The sequence below is a fragment of the Cucumis sativus genome, chromosome 3 (genome assembly GCF_000004075.3).
Source record: "Cucumis sativus cultivar 9930 chromosome 3, Cucumber_9930_V3, whole genome shotgun sequence".
Lineage (NCBI taxonomy): Eukaryota > Viridiplantae > Streptophyta > Magnoliopsida > Cucurbitales > Cucurbitaceae > Cucumis > Cucumis sativus.
In genome coordinates, this window is record NC_026657.2 from 38,801,724 (window position 1) to 38,820,489 (window position 18,766).

At 29.6% G+C, this 18,766-nt stretch overlaps 1 protein-coding gene across 2 annotated transcripts; it reads right to left on the reverse strand.

Moving 5' to 3' along the window:
* Positions 1-502: 502 nt before the first annotated feature.
* LOC101212448 (probable pectin methyltransferase QUA2) lies at positions 503-5,673 on the reverse strand. Of its 2 annotated transcripts, XM_031882312.1 has the most exons (10): positions 5,324-5,673; positions 4,853-5,088; positions 4,013-4,734; positions 3,779-3,911; positions 3,119-3,359; positions 2,298-2,523; positions 1,984-2,159; positions 1,551-1,854; positions 1,279-1,417; positions 503-815 (listed from the first exon to the last, which is right to left on the reverse strand). In XM_031882312.1, the coding sequence occupies exons 3-10, from the start codon at positions 4,705-4,707 to the stop codon at positions 657-659; spliced, it is 2,073 nt and encodes a 690-aa protein (XP_031738172.1). In that variant the 5' UTR covers positions 4,708-4,734; positions 4,853-5,088; positions 5,324-5,673; the 3' UTR covers positions 503-656. The 2 variants fall into 2 exon arrangements, with proteins under 2 accessions (XP_031738172.1, XP_004136285.1); XM_004136237.3 differs by lacking the exon at positions 4,853-5,088 and having other exon boundaries at positions 5,324-5,671.
* Between the last annotated feature and the right edge of the window lie 13,093 nt (positions 5,674-18,766).

Sequence of the window (18,766 nt, forward strand, 5' to 3'; positions counted from 1 at the left end):
AAACAAAAATGGAAGTTTGAAAGTAATAGATTTGGTTGAGTAAAAAGAAGAAACAATATTGCATTACAAATTCTATATACCATGATAGCAGCCAGCTCATAAAGAATAAAGTCAGGATGGAGCAGGAAAAGAAAAAACAAACAAATTTCTTTATGCATAAAATGGATGCAAAGCATTTTGAATGCTACAGCAAACATCAAGTGCTTATTCTTCTTCTTCTTCTTCTTCTTCTTCTTTTTTTTCTTTTTTCTTTTGAATCCCAATTTCACAACCTTTAATCACATTGATGTATAACATTTCATAATAAAAATGCAAATTTCTACTAATCAAATCAAATCAAATCAAATCCTAGATTTTCTCACTTCTGTGCTCATTTGCATAATTACATTATCCTATTTTTTAGCCTTACGGCTTCTTCTATAGCTGGCTATCGTGGTGTGGTGGTTCAATTCCAACAAGTATCAATTTTCTGTCCTCTCTCTTCTTTTCTGTTTCTCTCTTGTTTTTTTTTTTTTTTCTTTTTTCTATTCTTTTATTTTTTTCAGGAATTTTGATTCTACCTCTCCAAAATATGGTGGAGGGCTCTCCCTATGATGGTGTTCTTCCCATCATCCACAGAATGAATATAAATACTTCTTCACCTTCAAAATTTGTGATCACTTTGCTTGTCTCTTCAAGAAAGGTTTTTGGCAGATCAGCACTCTTTCATCATTGTTATCTTCAATTTCTATAACTCGTGCATCCCACTTAAGCTGTGTAGTTACAGTTCGAGCTGACTCAATAAGCGTGGTGGTGTCGCGGATTATCACCCAACCCTGGAAAAACCAGCAAATGCATCAACATTAACAACTATCTGGGAAGGTGAAATACAAATGCTATTGATCTCACATAATGACATCTTGCTGTTTTGCCATGGCCAAGAACACTCCCAAACATAGAATTGATTAGATGGTAATGTTTTAGGACCAAAGTCCCTCATTCTTTGTTCCCATGTAGAGATATTCAAGTTTTGGGGATTTGTAAATAAAAGGGACTTTGGTGATCAACTAAACCCTAAAAAGCAGTAAAGGAGCAGACTCAGGTATTTTCAGATGTATCAAAATGCAAATGCAAACGAATATGCAAATATAGAAATTTTAGATTCTAACTCTCAAGGCCTATCACGGGTAGATTTTGTTATACATGCAATTTATTAAAAATGTTGTTTATACATTTAATTATTAGCCCTAAAGGTACAATTACTCAAAAACATATTGTAAAAGAAAAAAAATTGAGTACCTCTGGACGAAGTAACCGATCAATCTCACTGAATAAATCAAGCATGGAGCACCTTGGCTTCTTAATCGCTTCAAGGGACAGAAGCCCTGCCGCATGAACCAAATCATATGATCTAGGATATGTTGGAAAGGCCTCGCACCTGAATGGGAGAAGGCAACTAGAAGATAAGAATACAAGAAACTAAAATTCATAACTATGGGGTGATAACAAATAACATTAAAGCCATTGAAGGATTGGGAGAAAAAATTTAAAGTTTAGAAGAATAGTATTACCAATCGTGCAATACCCCAATGAAACCTCTATCCATTATCATGGGAAGATGATTAGGTCCGTCTGTTGGTACAACGTTCATAACCCATACAGACTTCCCAGCTTCCAATAATGCAGAATTGAAACCTCCATAATGAGCATTCATATCTAGCACATTTCGAAGCATGTTGTATGGGGGTAAAGGATCCTCATCACCTGGTCGTTTTGGATGATCTGAGAAGATTAGTGGCGACAAAAGAGACCAATAGTTTTTCACTGCCATTTTCCAGTTAAGAGAATCGTCTGCAACATCATCTAAAGCCAATCCTGAAAATATGTCAACTTGAAATGTCAATGAGGTGTAGAATATATACATATTCTAACGTGAATGTGAGGAGGAAGTGAATATAAGAGTAAAGAATAATGATATCGTCCTAAGGTTCTCTTCGTATTTACCATGCAGAGCCAGTTCACTCTTGTTCAAATTAGCCCTCGAAGGCCAAGTTTGTCTTTCGTAAATAGGAACCCAACGACGACTTTTTCTTCCCCCTATGCAGTCTTGGAGTGGTCTATAATATGGAGATTCGATGTCATGACCTTTACCACATATTGGAGGAGACGAATCTGGCTTCCTAAATATAAAAGCAGGAAAAGGCATAATTAGGACTTTCCATTGTATTTACATTGACCAATAATCAAGCAACACAGATGAATAAGATTTGAATTCAATGTTGCATAATGTTAAATCCATTCTGTCTCTCATGTCATACCGTGAGCTATAACAATTACTTTTACTAGTTTTCTTCCAGACAACAGTTTCATCTTGTTGATTCAACATCTCCCAGCACAGATATTCCACAAAATCCTGAATGAAGTTCCAACTTTTCTGGTTCTCTTTTTTGTTAAGAACGCTCTGAGTGTTTGTCAGTGGCGATGTCCACACAAAATACCCACCTGGCTTCAAAACTCTATCAACCTCAATCAGGTATCTACCATCTGTTTGGAAAAGGAAAAAAGAATTAAAAGTTTCCTAGCTACAGTATAAACATTGGCACAATGACTGGATCTAATTGAACACAGGATGCCACAATATAGTGGACATTTATGACATTCTTGATAACCAAGGTTGTTCTCATTGTATTGACAACTTCTTTTGTGTTGTGCTAGAATACACCACAACAGGACTAACTGTTTATGAAAAGGATAAAATAACTATTGTATAAATAAAAGCACAATAATATTATTTATAACCCAAGATCAAACTCCTTAGCTTTGAGAAATCAGAAACCATTTCAAATTTGCATGATTCCAACTTCTAGTATTAGCCATTAACTAAAATATAGTAATGTTATAGTGAACTAAATTCAACTGAATCTCCTCAAATGTTAGTTTATGCTATGTGAGATTGTAATTGTTTATTCAACTATTGCAAGACTCTGTTCACGTTCCACCCAAATTTATACTGCAAAATGAAAGAATTCATGTTTTGCTCATGCAAGTCGACAAGATAATTCTGCTTAGCAAAAATCCGCTAAAATCAACGTGAAGGAATAACACCCATCAATATCATATAACAAGGTTCTAAGTTTACCTTTATTGTCCCAGTCAACGCCACATCGTGCACAATGAACCATATCATAGGAAAGAGATGGAAATGGCAATTGTTTTGAAGTAAAAGAACCAAGCATTGCAGGAAGACCCCTTTCAAGAGTTAATTGAACCTGACTGCCTGAAGCCTCATAATTTGCTATGCACATCGTTAAGAGATGTTTTGAGAAAAGATGTGCTCCAAAACTTCCATAACCACACCCTATATCCAGAATGGTTCTTACCTGCAAATTTTAGGAAGGTGCAACTCGTTGTTAAATATTCAAGCTGGCATTATAAAGTTAAAGTAAACGTGTTTTGTCAGCAACATAATTTTTACATGACTCCGTATCTAGCATCACTCTAGTAGACTGTTTAAAACATAAGAGAATGCAAAAAATTTAAGGCTCTGAAATTAAGTGTATCCTTATAACGATAATTATAGAAGCGAAACAATTTGGACAATCTTTGTCAATTAAATTTTGTTCTCCTTAAAATTACAGAAGATAGCACACCTGCCTGTTTATTGTGAGTGAAATAAGAGATACAAAAGAAGTCACTGGTCAAGGTAGAACAGTAAGTGTAGGCCCATTTGTGTCTCAGCAAGGAAGCATAGAAGATCACAACTGACGAATTGGCTTAAACAAAGCAATGACATACTTACCCCAATTTCTCTGAAATTTGATTCATTTCTCAGCCCAATCATTTCTGCAATTTGGTGAGAATAATCTTCTACCCCATCAAACATTGGAGACGCAGAACGAAAAGATATTTGTTCTTCCTCTAGCATCATCATCCTGTAAGTTAAAAAAAAAAAAAACAATAAATCAAAATGGGATAAACAGAGCTCAATCGAGTAGAGGGTTTTTCCCCTTTCTATGATTAAATTTAAGCAAACCTTTTGGTCAAGCTTCCTGAGTAAAGGACCTCATTTGCAGTGATTTTCACATTTGACACCCAGATAACATCCCTTCCAGTAGGCCATCTAAGTGGAATCTTGTATTTCAAGGGAGGTTGTATCAAACAGTTCAGCGATGAGTTAGGCTCACAATGTCTATCATACTCATCCTCTTGAGAGAGGCTTGAATTGAAGCAGGGAACATAATTCTCAAACTCGGGCAAACAAAATTCAAGCTCTTTCAACCTTGAAGGACCCAGGGAAATCTCCCCTATATCCCAAAGGTCTGAAACAAGCTGCTCTTGTAGTCGCCGATAACCATGGAAGATTTGAACTTGGGATGAACCAGAAATGGAGAGTGTCCACCAGAAAGATCCAGTAAGAGCAAGAATAATAATCAACACTAAACTGAATCTCAACATTTGCAATATAAATTGTTGCCGACTTCTTGAGTTTCCAACTAAAAAAGAATCGGAAGCAAAGCCATTCTCAGTTCCACCGTATTTAGAAGGGGAGTTGTCTGGAAGAAGTAGGCGAAACGGTAACCTCGGAGCCAAATTTCCTCCATGATCCAAAGAACCTTTTCTGTCCACCTCTTCCTTATCAGTTTTGTCTTTCATTTGAGAGTCCCATTTATCATCTCCATGACCATGTACCTTAACACCGGACGCACCTCGATGCAAAGGCCTGGACATTTTCTACGGTGGTAACCTCAAAATCAACTGAAACACATCAAAATTCATAGAATCAAATTCAATTCAAATATCAATTCAGAAACACAGCAGAAAAAAATTGCAGTGTAAATCATTAATACAGAAAAACCAATTCATTTACACTAACTCGACAAGATTCAAATAAGATCCAGATATCACCAATACTGAAAGCAACACAAGCTCGCCATCATCCAAAAATCAGAATTAAAAAATAAAATAATAGACCCAAAACGACATCATCTTCTAAGATCCGCATCACCAACTCAAAGCATCAGATCAAGAAAACTAGTAGCACCACAAGTGGATAAGGATTCAAGATCGACCCAACAAGAAATGGAAACAAGCAAAACGTCAATATAGTTCCTGAAAACAAAAACATCCAAATCAATTCATTTAACAGAGAGCTCCAAAACCCCAGAAACGGACTTGAGTGGCGAGCCTTAAGTTAGTAAACATGTAACATAATTCTTCTCAAATACATTATCATTATCCTTCAAACAAACAACAAAGAACCCACCAAGCTACTTCATCCAAAGCAGAGATTAAACCCAAAGATAGTAAGAAAAGGAAGAAAAAGAACAACCCAGAAGACAGTTACCTCGAATTAAAGAGTAGAATAATGGGGAACGAACAAAAAAACGAAAAGGGTAGTTCTTAAAGATGATGAAATTGAATTTTAAGAGAGGATTAAGACACCGACACCCTAAGCCGCCATTGTCGTCTTGTTTTGACCTTGTGGGTATTATTGATTTTTCTTCCCCCCTGTCTCTTCTCTCTTTAACCCTCCATTGTTGGATTTTAGAAGCAGAGGGAGAAAGAGAATAAGAATATAAGAAGAAGAAGAAGATGAAGATGAAGAGGAAGAGGAGGAGGAGACTGTGTGTGTGTGTATGTGTGAAGTGGGAGAAGGAGGAAATGGAGATTTTGTACAGATCCAATCACGACAACCTTGAAAGCTCTCGTGAAACCAAAAATATTAAAATTAAAAAAAAAAATTATATGATTCCCATTTCCTACTCTATATTATTATATTCTTCTAATTTAATATACTTCAAGTTCATGCATTATTAATTCTCTTAATTACCTTCCTTAATTATGATTTTGTTAATTTATTATACACTCTCAAGCTCTAACTCTCACTATTTAATTTAACTAATCTCACAGTCAAACTTATTTACAATTTCATTCCCTTTTTCGTTTACATAAATCTTTTCAATTCCATAATTTCTGTGTGTTTCTTTCTGCGAATCTTTTGTTTTTTTCCCTAATTATATGCTTAGTTCATTTATGTTTCAACCTTCAACTACTAACTTTCTTAATTATAAGAGTAAACTCTCATAATTAATTACATTAATACACTCTACTAATCCAATTATTGTTTTCCCATTTTTAGCTAAACTACCTGCCTTTCTTAATTTTAAATAATTAATCTAGCTTTCCTAATTCTTAGCCGTCCCGTTGTTTTTATCTCTTAGTTTTATAAAATCGAAATTCGTTGAAAGTAGTAAAATTTAACAAAATATTTACGCTTTAATTTTTGCTCTTTTAAAATGGTATTTAGTAGATTTGTTAGACGTTTAATTTTGTATTTAATATCTTACATACTTTAAATTTTATGTTTGATATACTAATGTTTTTATATATATATATATAATTCATCTATGTTCTAGACATTGAATTGAAAGTTTATGTTCGTCGAACGTCAAAGTCTATCTTTGTGTCTACGAACGAGTTGATTTTTTTCATTTGTTCTCATAGGACAATTATCTTATGGGCACCATTTTGAGAGTGATGGTTATAGAGACAAGCTTGAAAATGTAGATGTCTAATAAATATTTTTTAAAGTTAGATATATATCTAAATAAAGGTGATTTTAAAATTTCATGAAATATGTTTATAATTAACATCTTCACACTATTTAATTTATCAATTTATTTTTAAAAAAAGTTTTGGTTATATATAATTTTTTGAACAAATAAATACTTTTACTCCATAAATCTTCTTGAAAATATCATTTTTAGTCTCAACAACACTAACAAAAATGGACACTTAATTTAGATAGAGAGAAAAAAATTGCCATAGGAATTAAATCACTATAGATTTGTGGAAACTAAATTATTATTTACGGAAACTAAATTATTATTTACTAAACGTTATTGTAATTACATTCGATTTTATACTAACCGTAAAATTAGATAAAAACAAATGATAGATTTTGAACTCGAACTTATAAGAAGTATTGTCTAATTTTAATAGGCTTACGTATATTTGATCTCACTTTATTTTTATTTCTAAGTTTGAAATTTAAAGAATATGATTTGTATTATTTGTTTTTAGTCAAAATATTGATTAGATATTGTTTTGTGGGAAACCAAGTGTTTGATGAGCTCCCCACTCATTTTTCCTACATTATATTAAACTAAACAAATATATTTTCTGATAGATTGAAAAAACGTTATACATTACTAACGGTTTAGATAGAAAAAAATCAATACAAATCGATTATGAATAGACATATATAAAAGTATACTAGAGTCTTTTAGTGTCTATCAAAATAAAAATTGATAGAAAAGAGAAACTAATACAAATACATCATTAATAAAAGTTAATAAAAGTCTATAATATATTTTTTATTTTCATAAACTATTTTACGTAATTTTTTTAAAAAATTATCTTATAGATCCTCGGATAGTACATTTTAAAAATAATTTGAATCATATGTAACTTACACACGGCAAATCTAACACTAAATGCAAAAATTTAATAAATTATCGATAAATGTGCTTCTATTATTATCGATAAATGTGCATTCTTAATAATATAAAAATTATGGTTACTCGAGATCCAAGTATCCATTTTACGAAGCAAGTCTAGAACAATCAAAATTCGATCGTTTCAACCTAAGCATAGTTTAATTGATTTAAAATCTTACTTACTAAATTAATGAGTAAAACAATGTAATAATTTATAATTTACTTATTTATCTATCATAGGCATGTGATAATACAGTTTATAACATCAATTATTCATCAAATAGTTAACTAAAAAACTATATATATATAAAAAAAAAGACCTTTCACATGTCATTTCCCTGTTACTATTAAACAAATAGTGTAAGCTACTGAGTTCATTATCTTAAGTATAATTTATGTAGTCATTCTTCAAACATATTAAGATGACAATTTAATGAAGGTAATTTGAATTGTATACAGATTGATATGATCACCAACTTTGATATAGATATGGGATCAACATTAATATGATGATCACGTGAGAAGTTAAAGAGGGGGAGGATGATATTGAAAATTGAGTTATTTGAGGAAATATAGGTGTTGATAAACGTTATAAAAATAGTATATAGTATAGTAATTAATATTATATAAAAAGAGGGATAATTTATTTCACCGACTAATATAAGTAGTAATGAATATTAAAATAGGAAAGAAGGATCTAGCATCCATTTATTTGCTTGTAGAGGGTGCGGCTATTAATGGCAAAATAATATATACTTAGGAATTAGGGTTACCTCCTAATTAATAATCTTAATCTTAATTCATCCACTTTATTTTAAATTAAACCTAACTAATTATCTCACAATAATTGTCCTTTAAAAGCTTAAACTCACTCTTAACTATTATTGAATTGTGAGTTTTAGTTTCATGTAAAAAAAATGACAAGAGTGTGGAGAAAAAATTTATCAACCATAAATGAGAATTAAAATGTATAAAAGATTTGAAACCCAGGAAATAAAAAGTAGATTTAAAAAGATATTTATTAATACTTTTTCGTGTAATTAATTTCATTTAAAATGTAGGAAAAAGAAAAAGTAGTTGTTAATTAAATCAACCAAATGCAATATAGTGGCTCTCGATTTGAAAGTTTGACAACTAAGGTTTCTCACTGCCAAGTTTAAATTTAATAAAAACAAACAAAAAAACAAAAGGCTAAAATTAAAAAATGGCAACTTGTTTTAGTTATTTAATGCTTTTTTCAAAATATATTCAAAAAAAAAAAATTTGAATCTCCACTCGTCTTTGACTCTTTGAGATATGGTGAGAGTCAACGAGAGAACAACGTTTTTTGCTGAAATTAATTAATTATTTACTTAATTATTATTATTTTTAAAAATTGTTAAACTGCAAGTTTAGGGTTTATATTTGGAAAGCTATTTAATGGATGAAATTTAATTGTTTTGATTTAATTTAATATGTATAAAGTGAGAGGTAGAGTTATATAAATAAAAATGTAAATATGAACTGAGAATTAAGTCAAAACACACAACACGTAAACTTTTAAAATTTAAGATTTTCTGCTTTTGCCAAAAAAAAAAAGTGCCTTTCTCCGACAAAATTAACGAATACATTTCGTTTTTTTTTCTTCCCACGCCCTTTTTCCTTTTCCTAAATGCCCCTTCCCTTCTCATTTTCTTTCCATTTTTCTTTTTCAACTTCTTTTTCTTTACTCTAAACTCAATCAAATTGCCATTGTATTGTATGTATTTGAAGATCAACAGATTTCAATAAAATCACCATTTGAAAGAATTATGTACTTTCAAATTTACGAACTAAATTTAAAAATCAATTTTGATTATTGTATGAATGAGTTTTTGTAATTTATAAACAAAACATCCCTATCAAATTTCATTAAATAGAGAAATTAAATTATATGAATTTTCTTTTCTCATTTTGTTTCATGATATATGAGAAACTTCACTAAATCTTTAAAATGTTTGTTTTTTAAACATAAAAATTAAATTATTATATTGACTAAATTTTGGGAAATTTAAAAAACATGAAGCAGGAGTAGTAAAGCATTAGTTGTTCATATTTTTTTAAAAAAAAATTGTGAGTTGGGAAATTGGAAAAAGGGAAGTTTATTTGTTTTGTTATTATTATTAATATTTGTGTAAAAGAAGAAGTAGGGGGCCCAGGAAGAGACGCGTATGAGGTGTCGGTGAGGGTAAGGGTGAGGTGGCAAAGGAAGATGAGATGGTCCCGCCGTGGAAGGAAGAGAGTTTCTTTTTGGGAAATGGGAATGAGTGTGACGTGGCAGTTTCTGTTTCGGTGGACCAAACGCGGGGATCTCATTCCTCTTTACATTTTCACTTCTTTTTCTTTTTCCTTTTTTTCCTTTTTTATTTTTACTATTTTTACAAATTTACAACTTACCTTACATACCACACATTTATGTATACAAATTTACAATGTTCTATACTTCATTTTCACCCCAAGCATATGAATCTAAATTATCTAAAAAGAATAATAAAAAATCAAAATCAAAGAATTTTCACTTTCACTGTTGGAACTTTTTTTTTGGTCAAAATCCAACAAAATTGAATTTTGACTTACGTATATTATAATTAATTCGTAATTAATATAATATAAAATAATTTTACGGAATAACTAAACCTTAGGATTATGGAATAAATAAATATGTTTAATATGGATTTTGAATAAGTTCTTTCCAGTATTAATCAAATAACAAATTTAAGAAATTCAACTTTCTTTGATAAATCAATTGATTATTAAATAATTTTGAATATATTATCTTTTATATTCAAGAATAATCATCCTGTTAAATAAATAAATGATTTCTCTTAATTAGAAAATTGTGAAAAATATATATGGTAAAATTATGTAAGGAAGATCAATTTACATTTCTAAATGTAAACTTGAATTTTTGTAAATGCATGCTAACTTGCATCTTCCATGGTTGTAAGATTGGATAAACATCCGACGAAAGTCGACTCATAATTATATCAATTAAACTTTTACAAGCATATCAATTCAACGTTAATCAAAATATTGAAAATAATAATGTGTAGTTTGAATTTGATTTTGATTTACATAAATAAAAATGTATTGACCCTACATTTTGGGAAAAGGTGATTGTTATTGTCTTTTTGAAAATAATTGAATAAATTGAAGAATTGAATGTATGAATGTATGAATGCATGGGAGCTGGAGAAATTGACCCTTGAATGAGAGTTTTCTATTTTATATATATGACATTGTTAATTCTTATTATTATTTTGAGACATATGTGAAATTAATTATAAGTCACATTTATAATTTTGTCCTCCACATTTTAAGCACACAACATCATTGACTATGTAACCATTTTAATGTGCTTAATCATGAATTAACTCTTTCAACTAACTTTACTTCTAATTTAATACTCTACAAAATTGATTAGATTGATTTAAACCTCAATTATATATATATAAAATTCTAAATCTCATCAAAGATAGACTACTGTTTTTTCCCACACAAAGATTTTGAATTCTACAAATGCTTTTTACTATTATCATTATTACTGCTTCTTTTTAAAAATTTGTGGGTCCAAAAAACAATTATAAATGATGATCAATGTTACCCAAAGAGTTTAGACCATTAAGGTAAACAGATTGAATGTGTAAACATTAGATTATAATTATATTGATTCACATTTGAGGAACTATTAATAGAAAACTTATATAGACCCAAAACATAATTGATAATAGAATCGATGAAACTTTTAAAAAAAATCAATAAACTAAACTCCAAATTCAAGTTACTCGATCACCAAACGATTACAGTGTTAAATTATGATCCACTCAGTTTACAACTCAAGAGTAAGGAACGTACTCTTCTTCAATGTCATTGAAGCAAAGAGATTAGTGCGGAGCTTTGTGGCAACGTCAAAGAGATCCACAAAGATGTTGTTTAGCATATTAATGATCGTTGTAGTATAGTTAGTTAGCTTCACTCTTAATACGTTGAACATTGATAGATAATATTTTAAATACCATCACAAATAGTCCTTACTTCTAGTCAGCACCTTGTCCTCGATATATATGGGGACAAATTAAACTTATAGATAGCAAGAAATTTTTGATCAAGATGATTTGAACCAAGCACTCCATTCCAAAAACTTGCTAGCTATTGGAGCTCCAAGCGCATCAACATTAATGTTCCACTTGTATAGCGAATGAGGCCACTAGCTACTGAAAAAGATGAAATAGACTTAGTTTGAATCACAACAACAACTTTGCTAGAACAATAACGTATTTCTTGCTTTCTAAATCCTCCGCACGATGATCACTCCTTCACTCTACTCATCCAAAGAAGCGCACTTCCATAACCCGTGACCAACGATCTTGATTACTCCACACCACATCCTACCAAAACAAAAAAGATACCTATACGTTAGTATAGAAATACACTAAGACCAAGCATTAGAAGACGATATATAATTACTCACACAACTAGTTGACTATAAATTTATTTGAGTTCAGATCTACTTTCATCAACTATCTATTCCTTTTCCATTTTTTTCGTCTCTTTCTAACCTTCTCTTCATTCTTATCCTAATTTAAAATCTAAATTATTTTCCAAACAAAGAGAGAAGAAGACCGAAGTTTGAATCATATGGAATTGTTTAAAAAAGAATATCATGTGGGATGTTGATTTTTGGTTTGACTTTAAGACTACACTATTTCCTTTGTCCCTTTATTAAACTCCATGTGCTATATGAACCGGCGTCGTATAAGTTAAACTAAATATGTTGATTTTATTATTTTTGTTTTTCGACGTATAAAATGTGAAAAACTAGAAATGGTGTCGTCTGGGCTTAGCCGAAAATTGGTTATAGCAACTCTCGTGACCGTCAGTGTTTAATTATCCAAAACGTTTATTATAAATAATATATATGAAATTGAACTTAGGGAATTATTTTATGGGTTTCATAATTTGGATTTTTAATCATTGACAAATATTCTTCAAATTCCCAAAATATGGCAAAGTGCAAATATTACTATATATAATAAGAATAATGATAATGAAAAAAAATACATCTTTTTTTAATAACCTTTCAAATTGGAGAAATTACTTCTTTAAGGAATTCCCCTTTTTCTTTTATTATTAATGATTAATAATTTTTGTTGTCAAATGGGGACATAAATTATTAGTTTTATTTAATGTTTCACGTTTCGGTCTATCGAATTATTTCTTTTATACTACATACGTAAAATTAGAAATAAAAGTGTGAATATTAAAAAATCAATCCAAACAATCGATTAGTGGTAGATTTTTTATTTTCTATTAGCATTTTGACTATAATATATTTAAAAAGAATTACTAAAAATAAAAGAAGTGAAATTGAAGCAATTTAAAAATTATAAAGACGAAAAATGGAAAAGAGTGGGGAAGGTGTAAGAAAAAGTAAAGAGGATAGGGGTAGCAATGAGGGGGCACAAAGTGGGTTTTACTTGAAATGAATAGAGAAGTGCAGCAGCCCATTAATAGGATGAGGATTTATTGAATACTCCAAATATTAAAAAGGAATTGATCGTGTTATATAATTTACGATATTTTCAAATATACCAACGAAAATTAAGTTTTTAACCGTTAAAATTTAGAGATAAAATAAAACAAAATCGAAAGGTACAAACGTAGCATTTCCAAGAATAAAACCGAAAACTAAATTCATCGAACTTTATAACTCGGTAAATAAAGAGATTTTTTATTTCTAGAAAAAGGATGAACTTAAAGAGAAATGAAAAATGAAAGTATTGATTGGGATTGGGATTGGGATGGGGATGGGAAAAGGACGTAGTCCAGTTGTTGAGTTAGATAAGGCTTAGGGCCAACCATTCATATACACATTCCTACATACATTTTGCCCATAAATCAATAAATCCATTTCTTTCTTTCTTTTTCGAAAAAGAAAAAGGATAAATAATAAACAAGTTAATTAATCATTTAATTTAATTTAATCAAATTTAGGTATTTACTAAAACTCCCCATGTGTTATGTTGCTTTAATTTAATTATTTTCCTCAACTTTTGCATTATTTTGTTTGTTTGTTTAACAATCACATCATTTTTTTTTTTAAAAAAAAATAATAATGGCCAATGTGTCACTTATTAATAATGTACCTTAATTTCAATTAATTAAGTAGCTTAATTTAATGGTGGATTAATGTTCACTAAGCTTCCTTGCCTTGTTTGTTATAACATACTTACATATATAATGCAATTTAATTACGTGCCACTCAATTATTTGATGAAATGTAATTAATTAATTAATATATATATATATATATATATATATATATATATATATATATATATATATATATATATATATATATATATATATATATATATATATATATATATAGTCTTCAATTTTAAAAGCTAATAATCATGAGGTTTTTTTTTGTGTTCCTTGTATTTGAAAGTTTTAAATGAAACTAATTGATTTTTCTATACTTAGTTAAAACTTAATTTATTTAGACATATAGAAAATTGAAGATTTAAGTATTAGGAATTTTAATTTTAAAATACTAAAAAAATAAGAAGAAGAAGAAATGAAATGGTTATCGAAACAAGATCCTTAAGTTTTTAGTTTTTGTTTTTGAAAATTAAATTTAGAAACACAACTTCTATATCTATTGATTTAGATATATCATATCTTGTTGTCGTATTTTTACGAATGTTTTCAAAATCTAACCCATAATTTAAAAACTTTAAAACAAATTAGTTTTTCAAATTTGACTTAATTTAAATGTTTTAACGAAAAAACATGAAATAGAAGTTGTGATAAAGAAATCATCAGAAAATAAGGTTTTTTTATTTCATTTTTAGAAGAAAAAACAAGTACAACTTTAAAAACCAGATTTTGATTAAATATAATATTTTGTCATGCATGCGTAATGGTTGAGAAATTGAGGGTTTAATCAAACTCTCACGAATAAATCAAAACCTTCAAGATTATAAGAACTAAATTGAAACAAAGTCAAACCGAAATTTAAACTACGAACACAAGATTGAAAAGCATATCGTATTAACAAGTGATAGATTAATAGAGTTTTCATTAAAATAGTATGATTTTAGATATTGAAAGGACAATAATGATATCCAATTCTAAGATCAAATTAACAAAATAGTTTTTTGTGGTCCTAAAGGAAGTATGTGTATTATATCAATCTATATTTCTCAATCAAATTAGAAAAATCAACCACCAATTTTATAAATCATTTGAGACATCATAGTTAAAGAAACATCTTTTCTTTGTTTATATAAAAGAGATTCAACATCAAACTATTCAATGAAATCCATTAGTTTGTGTCCATAGAAAGAATAAATATAATGGTCTTTACAACAAACCCATGATTAGATTTGTTATATCAAATTGACTCTTGGAGGTTTTTGTGGTGTATTATTTATTAGGATGTGTGAGCCCTCCAAAACCCAATATGTTTGCATGTGAGAGAATGACCTTTATGACTTATGAGTAGTAAGTTGAGTTAGATTTTGACTATATATCTCATTCGTCCTTTCTTTTCTTAGTGTATTGTGGTAGTTAAAAAGTAAACCAAAAAGCATATATGATATATTATAATGATAGTGAAAAATTTTCTAAAGTTGTGTGTTGTTTTTGTTCGGAATGTCGTAAAGTTCTACATTAGTTAGATAAGATTAGAGAAATATCGTGGTTTACATGTCAGGACAACTATCTATATTGATATCTAATCTTTTGAGTGAAACCAAAAACAAAACTACAAAGATTTATGTCGAAAGTGGACAACAACATAACCATCTTCTTTACGAGTTGTGTTTCTTTCAAAAATTAAATTACGAGAATGGCCCATTTTGAGAGGTCAAATTTTGATATCTTTTTTTCATTTTGAGCCTCTCTCACTATTGCATAGAAACAACGGGTGGACAAAGAGAGGGAGGTATCACGAAAAAACTGAGGAGCAAAAACGAGAATTTAAGAGCAACAATCAAAGCTAAGCACGATCCAAGAGCGAGAATCGATGAGTGAAGCCCACGCATCATGTATGCATATTTTATCGATTTTGGTAATTTCTTTAGACGATAAGATAAAACTCATTTAGACATGTAAAAAGAGACCATCGACGATGATCGTCCGTACAGTTTGTACATTTTACAGTATACAAATATTTGAACCGTAACAATTTGGTATGTTATTCTAAAGAGATATGATTCTATCACGTATATACGCCCTAGAGTTCAATAATGGAGCAGAGAAAGTTTGATGTGAAATTAGGGCACTCACACATAGCCATTATATTGAAGAGACCACAAGCTAAGGCAGCTGCAAAGCATATACATATAGAAAAGGTTGTAATATGGACACAATGGACACTTTTTCTTTTCTTTTTTAGCTCTGTATATAAGTATCCAAGTTCAACAAACAATCACTTTCAAGACTTGTTGAGTTGTTGAAAATGTTTATAGTAATTTCCAACTATTAATAGCCTTTGCCCTTTGATTGTATATATATATATATATATATATATAGCCCCACAAATGAAATTAGCCATTATTATCCCAAGCCAACATTTCCATGTGAAATGTGATGGAATTTCATGCATTATATACTTTTATTCATCCTTGTAAAGCCATCCTAATCCTTCCTCTATGCACTAAATAATCTTCCCTTTTCATTACATCTTTCCGTGTATTTTCTCATTCTCTAAGTTATAAATTTTGTAGACAACAACCGTACGTGTCACTTTCTACCTCCCGCTTTATCATACTCTCGATTGTTTTGACAAACATGATTATCAAACTTTTTGATAATTGTTTACTATCTCAACTTTTAAATACAATATTCTATTTCATAACTATTTAGTTTTTTGGTTTTATATATACACAAACAAATTAAAAGTTATAAAGACTATTTTCTTCTTGAACTTTTCAAAAAGTATTGTTTAAAAAACTTATTTGTTTTAGAATTTAAACTACGTTTTAAATAGAAAAAATACATTAGGACTATTTTAAAAAACAAGAATGTATGAAAATTGGACATCAAGTATAAAACAAAAGAATGTATGAAAAGTATACAAGTAATGAATAAAATAGAAAGCCACATTAGAGAGGAAGATGTAAGGTTGAAATGGTGTGTGGGGTAGATGTCATGTGATACCAAAACTCCATAGTTTGAATGCTTAGATTAAGATACAAAATACTAGAACATGTCATTTTCACCTTAGTTTCTTTTCTTGAATAGAAACCAATTGAAATGGATGATGGAAGAGCATCATATTTTTCTCAATAACACAACACAACACTTGGCTGTATTTGATTGTTTATAAGTAAATGATAAGAATTGAAAGTAAAGAACAAAAAAGAAATAAGAAATTAAGGCATGAAATGAGGAGGAGGGAGTTGAAAGTCCCACATCAGTGCATTTATTGAGAAAACCAAAAGAGAGAAAACAAACAAAGTTAAGAAAGAGGGTAATTCCAACTGAAATCATTCAATGCTTCGACCTACCTCTCATTTATGAAATCACCTTACCATATGTATAATCATCATCATCCATTCAACACACTAAACTATTTCTCTCCTTTTACCCTTTTCTTCTGTTAATTTGGAAGATTAAGAATAGAGATGTAAAGTGAATAAATTATTTTTGTATTTGAGTTGAAGAACAGAGTGACAGGGAAAAGGGAATGTTAGGAATTACAAAAACATTATCATTCCCTTCCTCCGACATTATTATAATCTTCCAACTCAAATTACTGCCTTAATTGTCGGCACTACCAATATTCACCGTCTCCCCTTATTACTATTCATACTTTCAATGGACCTCACCGAGCCCACACCTAGCCCCACTCCCCGGGTCCATTTTCCTTTTATTTTCTTCACCTTCTAAAATGGGCCTATGGGCCGCCACGCCCTATTTTCCTCATTGACAACGACTTCCTTCATGCCTTATCCCATTTTCCTTTTAGTTCCAATACAACCTACACACATATCTTCATATTAGGTGATAGGTTTGGGCTCTGGCATGCATCGACATTGCTTGTTGGGCCAAGACCCAACTTAATTTTCTCTCTTCCGTCCATTTTCATCAACTTTCTTTTTCTCTTCCAAATATACTCATTATCCTTCACTTTATTACTTCTCTAACCATATTTGTTGGTATGTAAATATAATTTCCAAAAAAGGAAAACTCAAGATATAAAATAATTAAGTATACAATTAGCATGTCTATATATATATATATATAGTGCAAATAGATTGAAATATATTGAATCAAATACATACCTATATAACACACATATGTTTCAATGGTAAGGATAGGTCCCATCTAGAAAAGATCTGCTAAGTTGAACCAAACTTTTTATTTTGTTTAAAGAAAAACATGCTACAAAGATGAACAAACAAAAAAGAAGAAGAAAAATAGTGGAAAGAGTGTAGTAGTCATTGTTATTATATTTATGGGAAAATATATTTAATAAAATCACTTTTTTTATGACTTTTACAGAAAGAAAAAAGTGGGAAATTATAGAAAGAACCAACTTTATTTAAATAGAAAAAAAAAATAAAAAAGTCAAATATTTCTATATATATAAAACAATAATATACAAAATACATATGTGACATTTTCAAAAGACCAAATAATTAATCAAAATGTGGCATGTTACATCTTCCAATATAATCATTTATCACATCACCAAACTTTACTATAAAATCCTTTCATATAAATCATATATAAATATCATCAATCTCAATTATTTGTCCCTTTTCATGTTGTGAAACCCAAAAGCTATTGTTGGACCAAAATATATTAAACTAAAATACAAATTATATATATATATATACACACACACACACACATAACTATCAATTCCCTACCTTCGTTTTTACCAAGAAATCAAATATAGAAAATATTTCTTTCAATCAATAATTAAGTCCTTTTGTGACTTCCAATCAATATTGTAAATATTAATACTTTATTTAATTTTTTCAACATATACATGTTTGTGTTGTGTGTGTGTTTATGTATATATATATATATATATATATATGGAGCTAGCTGTCTCCTCCGATGGTGACCATTCCTCACAACATCCATCCATATATCTCTCTACCAATTTAAAGGCAGAAAAAAAAAACTATATATATATACATATACTAAAGTTTATATTACATCAAAATTACTCAGTGGGAAATGTCTAATCTATGGATGGTCATTTAAAGATCGACTGTGAGTTCGTCTTCTAATGTATAATCAAAACA

Coding starts and splice junctions, on each gene's coding strand:
- LOC101212448 (XM_031882312.1), bottom strand. CDS start 4,707: ATGTCCAGGCCTTTGCATCGAGGTGCGTCCGGTGTTAAGGTACATGGT. Junction 3,912..4,012: donor TCAGGAAGCTTGACCAAAAG/GTTTGCTTAAAT, acceptor TTTAACTTACAG/GATGATGATGCTAGAGGAAG. Junction 3,360..3,778: donor CAAATTTCAGAGAAATTGGG/GTAAGTATGTCA, acceptor TAAAATTTGCAG/GTAAGAACCATTCTGGATAT.